This window comes from Sphaerodactylus townsendi, linkage group LG04 (assembly GCF_021028975.2).
Source record: "Sphaerodactylus townsendi isolate TG3544 linkage group LG04, MPM_Stown_v2.3, whole genome shotgun sequence".
NCBI lineage: Eukaryota > Metazoa > Chordata > Lepidosauria > Squamata > Sphaerodactylidae > Sphaerodactylus > Sphaerodactylus townsendi.
In genome coordinates this window covers 137,745,455-137,751,047 of record NC_059428.1, presented here as the reverse complement: position 1 = coordinate 137,751,047, position 5,593 = coordinate 137,745,455, and the positions used below count along the sequence as shown (strand labels likewise).

The 5,593-nt window shown below is 73.1% G+C and overlaps 1 protein-coding gene across 1 annotated transcript; it reads left to right on the top strand.

The window, feature by feature from the left end:
• The first annotated feature begins 673 nt into the window (after nucleotides 1-673).
• Nucleotides 674-5,374, top strand: NKX1-1 (NK1 homeobox 1). Its single transcript, XM_048494128.1, has 2 exons — nucleotides 674-1,232; nucleotides 3,230-5,374. Exons 1-2 carry the CDS (start codon nucleotides 674-676, stop codon nucleotides 4,042-4,044), a joined length of 1,374 nt encoding a protein of 457 aa, XP_048350085.1. The 3' UTR covers nucleotides 4,045-5,374.
• The last annotated feature ends 219 nt before the right edge of the window (nucleotides 5,375-5,593 follow it).

The window sequence follows — 5,593 nt, the reverse complement described above, 5'->3', positions numbered from 1 at the left end:
CCGCCACGCTCCGGGGGCCCACCGCACCTTGGGCGCCCAGGCCGGTCTAGAGCCCCGCGTTACGGAGGCTCCCCCGTAGAAGGCGTCGAGGTCCGCCCCGTCCCGCGGAGCCCGACCAGCGCCTGAGGGGCACCAGAGCGGCCTCATCCTCCCGCAGGCCAGGCTGGGGGCGCTGCTTTCTTCCTGCCCTCCGAAGGGTCGCCCGGCGGCGGCGGGTGGGGGGGGATCCTGCGCCGCTTCCGGGCACCAGGCAGGTAGGCGGGGGCGTTTCCCCCCTCCCACCCCAGCCCGCTACTTGTCCCCAAAAACAAACTTTCTGGGCAGAGTTCTTCTTGGCAGAGGCCCCGCTGTCTCGGGAGCCCCCGCAGCCAGGCAGCCCCCCCCCCTCCCCGAAGTGTGCCATAGATGGTCCCCACCCCAGGATGGCCTGGGCGGGCCGAGGCGAGTCGGGGTCCTGTCCCCGTCCCTCTGCCCCAGTCTAGCGGTTGGGGCGCTTTCCTGCGGAGCGGAGAAGCCCCGGTCCCGAGCGCCTCTCCCCCGCCCGCCTGGTCCCGCCCCCCTGCTGCGGGGGCTCCTGCGGGAGGGGTGAAGCATTAACTGGCAGCCAATTGCAGCCCGCGCCCCAAGCGGGCTGCCTCCAGAGGGCCCGGTCAGGCGGAGCGGGGGGGGGGGGATGGTGGCGCCTAGGTGGGAGGGGACGGGGGATGGTGGCGGAGGTGGCGCCAGGCCAGCTCACCGGGAGGGAGGGAGGCGAGGCGAGGCCGGGCTCAGGTGGGCGACGGCTCCAGTAGTCGGGCCCCGGCGGTGGCGGGGGCGGCGGCAGCATCAGGCGCTCCGGCGCACCTCCTGGGGGAGCCGGCGCGGCGGCGGCGGCATGGAGAGCCCGGCCGAGGGACGCCTGGCTGCCGGCCTCGACCCGCCGCCCGCCTACTCCTGCCCGCTGAGCCGGCCGGCCGGCCGCCAGAGCCCCGGGCCCGAAGGGGCGGCCGCCGCTCCACCCCTGGCCGCGCTGCACCGGACCACCCCCTTCTCGGTGCGCGACATCCTGGACCCCAACAAGTTCAACAGCCGCGGCCGCCGCCACTGCCCCGCCGCCGCCGCCGCCGCCGCCCCCCTCTGCAAAGCCGCCGCCGCCCCCGGAGGGGAATTCACGCGCCTGGGCGACCCGCAGCTCGACGAGGCGCCCGACCGCGGCCAGCCCGCCCGCCCCAAGCCCGCGCCCGACCCGCGCAGTGAGTAGCAGGGGGGAGTCTTCCGGGGGCCGCCCGGAGGGGTCGCGGGGAGGGTCCAGCAACCCAAAACCGTTGGGGAGGGGGTCCAGAGGGGGGTCTCTTCCAGATCCCCCCCCCCCAGCCGGCCCTGCTGCTGGTGCGGTTGCTGCGGTGGGAGCCTCCTCCTCCGCCCGCTCCCCTCTCCCCCCCCCACCCCCCGCGCTTCGTTAAGGACCAAATGCGCCTAATTGTGGCGGCTTATGGGGGGGCGGAAAACAATTAAAGGACTTCGATTGCTGCGAGGGGCGAAATGTGCTTAGCGCGCAAAGGGGCCGCCCAACGGATGCGCTCGGCCCGCCGCGGCGAGTCCGACGGAGCCGGTCGATATCCTATTATGGGCTGGCGCGTATCTCTGGCCGGCAGCTGGCAGGAGCGCGCCCGGCAGCTACATTACGGGGGTCACCCTTCGGATAATGACTCGATTAGACAGGATCGCGGCCGCTGATGAGGCCGCCCCCTCGACCCACGGGCCTCCCGCCGACTCCCACTCCCGGGCTCACGGCTGCCCGGCAAAGCTCCGCCGGGGGATCTCTGTCCGGAGTTCAGTGCCCATCTGCCGCCTCCGGCAACCGACCCGCCGCCGCTGCCGCCGCGCTCCTGGGGCCCAGCGCCCGGTCAAGAGATGCACAACGGCCGCGCCGACGGATCGGCGGCCTCCCCCGCCGCGCCCTTGCCCCTGCCCAGCCTTCCCGACCTGCTCGGTCGGCCCGAGAACTTGGGGGGGGGGGGGTTGTGCCCAGCCGGCCGACTGGAAACCCGCGGGCTGCCACGAGCCCTCCGTCGGCAGCACCCAACAGGCCCCCAACGGGTAGTAGCCCCACCGGAACCAACCCTCCGCCCGGCCCGGGGGCTCTGTGCGATGGGGGGATGGCCGGAAGCGCCCTAAGGTTGGTGGCTGCGGGATCTTTCCGGGCCCGGACCCTTTCGGCCACCGTGGGGGGCACACGTGGCTTGGGCGGCCAGCCAGCCAGTCCGCGAGACCCTCCCCCCCCCAAAAAAAATGGGTGCCGCTTGTTCGGCAGGAGTCCGGCGCTCCCGGAAAGCGGGCGAAGGCAGCGGCGGTCGGGTGTGGGGCGCAAAACGATTTCCCGGAGGCTGGGGCAGCTGCGGCAACGGAGGAGAGGTCGGGGCAAGGAAGGGCCCCGCAGGAAACGCGAGACGCAGCCAAGATCCGCGGGGGTCGCCTCTGGGTCGCCAGCGAGCCTCCCTGGCCCAAGCAGGACAGCGCCCAGAAGCCAGGCGGTGGCACCCGGAGCCGCGGCGGCCTCTTCCCCGTGACCGGCCTCCTTCCCGCCTGGCCAGGCCCGGGGGCGGCTCTGAGGTGCCCGAACCCGCGGCGAGAGGGGCTCTTTCCTGCGCTGCACCGGACCGGCTCTTCTTCTGCCGGATCCCGACCCGGCGAGAAGGGCTGGAGCCAAGGAGCTGGGGATTGGGGCCCGTCCGCTTTTAGAACAGAGGACACACACCCCCCCCCAGCAACGGCCCAACGGAATGTGGGGCGGGGGCGCAGACCAGGGGGGGCGGAAGGTCGAGGCCCTGCAAGTGGAATTGCTCTCCGGGAGGGAGCCCCCGTCGCCCCAGACGGCTGAAAGACGAGGCCGCGGGGGTGGGCGCCCTGTTCGCCGCCACAGACCGACCCCGGGAGGGAGGCGTCCACTGTGTGCAGCCCCGGAGGAGCTCCTTCAGCCGGACCCGACGGGGCCCGAGTCTCCGGGCAGCCACAGCGGCGTCTGGCCGGGGGCGCCCGGAGAGTCTGGCCGCACGCAAGACTTTCGCGGACTTCCTTGGACTGTCCCTGCCGACGGGCCAAGGCCCGAGCTGCCCTTGCCAGCGCGGCCGGCTGCGGTAGGGGCCGGGGGAAGGGGGGGGTCGTCGTGGGCACCGTCGGGCCGGGTTGCGCGCGGGAAGGAGGCGGCCGAGGATCCCCGCTGAATGACCCCCTTTGCTTTCCCGCGCAGAGCCCGGCCAGCTGTTCCAGAGCGAAGAGGCCGACCCCTGCGCCCACAGCGAAGCGCCCGACCCTGGCGAAGAAGAGGACGACGACGAGGAGGAGGAGGAGGAGGAGGAAGAGGAGCAGTGCAGCGAGGAGAGCGGCAGCCCCGGCAAGGGCGGCGGCGGTGGCGGCGGCGTGGAGGTGGGCTGCGGCCCGCGGGACCAGGACTCGGAGCCCCCCGCGCCAAAAGCGCCCCCGCCCGCCTTCCCGCAGCAGCAGCAGGCCCAGCAACCGGCGGCGGGGACAGCGGCGGGGACCGCGGCGACGTCGGGTAAGGTGAAGCGGAAGCGGCCCGGCTCGGACGCCAAGTCGGGGAAGCCGCGGCGGGCGCGGACGGCGTTCACCTACGAGCAGCTGGTGGCCCTGGAGAACAAGTTCAAGGCCACGCGCTACCTGTCGGTGTGCGAGCGCCTCAACCTGGCGCTGTCGCTCAGCCTCACCGAGACACAGGTCAAAATCTGGTTCCAGAACCGAAGGACCAAGTGGAAGAAGCAGAACCCCGGCGCCGACACCAGCGCGCCCACCGGCGGCGGAGGAGGACCGGGAGGCGGTGGAGGAGGCCTGCCCGGGGGGCTCAGCCCGCTCAGCCACTCGCCGCCCATGGGCAACCCGGCGCTGGCCATGCACGCCGGCCCCGGACCTTACGGCACCCACCCGGCCGCGGGCCTCGTCTGCGCCGCCCAGCTGCCCTTCCTGCCCGGCCCCGCCGCCGTCCTGTCGCCCTTCGTGCTGGGCTCGCAGACCTACGGCGCGCCCGCCTTCTACGCGCCGCACCTATGAACTGCAAGCCCGCCCCGACGCCGCCGGGGGCCGGGACCGCTCACTCGCCGCGCACGGACTGCGGCCGGGAGGCCCAACGGCGGCTCACGCAGCGCCCGGCACAACCCGGAGGGCGCCTCTCCGGAGGGAGCGCGGCCGGACCCAGGACCTTACCCCCCCCCCCGCATCCCTGCCTGGCCGCCTCGAAGGGTCGCCCCTCCGGAGTCGCCAGCCCCACCCCCCAGCCCGCCCAAGAACCGCCAACACGGACCGGGAAATGCCGCTTCCACCCGCGGCCCAGCAAGCCAGTTTGGGGGGTGGCGGAGGAGGAAGGGCACGATCCGGCCCCAGACTCTGCGCGGGGGGGGGGTCGAATCTGGGCCTAGATCGTGCCCCCCGTCCCGCTTGCTAGCAAACCCCCATCGGCCAGAGACCCCCCACCCCCTCCTCTGCTCCGTTTGTTTTGGAGAGGAGCCGCCTTTACTGCCTACTATTTCGTAGACTCGGTGGGTCCCAAACAGTCGGGATTACTCGAGTGTAAAACCGAACAGGAATCACGCGGGCTGCTCCCCAAACGCCCAGCAAAGGGGCCAGACCCTGAGCTCGCCCTCCTTCCTTACCCTGCTGCGGGTGTCGCCCGCCTAACGCCCCCCCCCCCCCGTTCCCCTCCCAGGCCCGTTTGCGGCAGAAGCCGGGAATCGCCGCCGCCTTCCCGCGGAGACCTTCCGCTCGGAGTCGGCCTCTTCCCCTAGAGTAGACCTCTGCCGCCTGGCCCCGGGCGCTTCCACCGCGCTGGCAGCGGAAGGGCGAGGAGGCCGCTGTGCCCCGGCGAGGAGGGCGACGGATCCGGAGCGCCTGCCGAGGCGGCCGAAGCCCGACCCGGTGGGCTGCAGAGAGAGCTGCCTCCCTCTTCTTTCGGCGGGCGGCCCCGCCTCTGGGTGCCCTCCCCGTCGGGCCAGCGGCAGTCTCTCGGGGCGGGGAGCGGGAGGACCTCACCGGAGGCCAGCAGGGCCGGGCGGGCTGCGGGAGGGCCGGTGGGGGGGGGGACGCCAAAACCGGCTTTTGTCCGGGAGGGGTGCCGGGGGGGCTGCCGAGGGTCCGCAGCCGGCTTTCCAGGGCCCCCCCCCCCCGCCCCAAAGCAGCAGGGAAGGGATCTGGGCAGCCTGGCCATCCGTCTCCTCCGGCCAGCTGCCCAGGCAGCCCCCTTCAGGCCAAACTCCCCCCTCCGATGGGGGCCCTGGGAGGAGGCGGCGGGTTCTGCCGGGCGGCGGGAGAAAGGGGGCTGCCGGGACCAGGGCGCGGGGGAGGGGGGGCGGTCCTGTGTAAATACAATAAAGAGACATGAACGAAACGAGCCAGCTCCTAGCGTCGTTGGTGTCCGCCTCGGTGTCTGTCCGGACTTTGCTCTTGCGCGGCTCCCCCCCCGTCATCCCCCTCCCCCAATAATCGTCCACGCAGGATCCGTGGCTCACGATTTCATCCGCATTCAGGCAAGCCCCAAATGGCTCCGGATCGGGGCCGATGACCCCCACGAGGCTAGGGCTCGGGGGCGCCTCTTGGCTTCGGCGCG

Coding starts and splice junctions, on each gene's coding strand:
- NKX1-1 (XM_048494128.1), top strand. CDS start 674: ATGGTGGCGCCTAGGTGGGAGGGGACGGGGGATGGTGGCGGAGGTGGC. Junction 1,233..3,229: donor GCCCGCGCCCGACCCGCGCA/GTGAGTAGCAGG, acceptor TTTCCCGCGCAG/AGCCCGGCCAGCTGTTCCAG.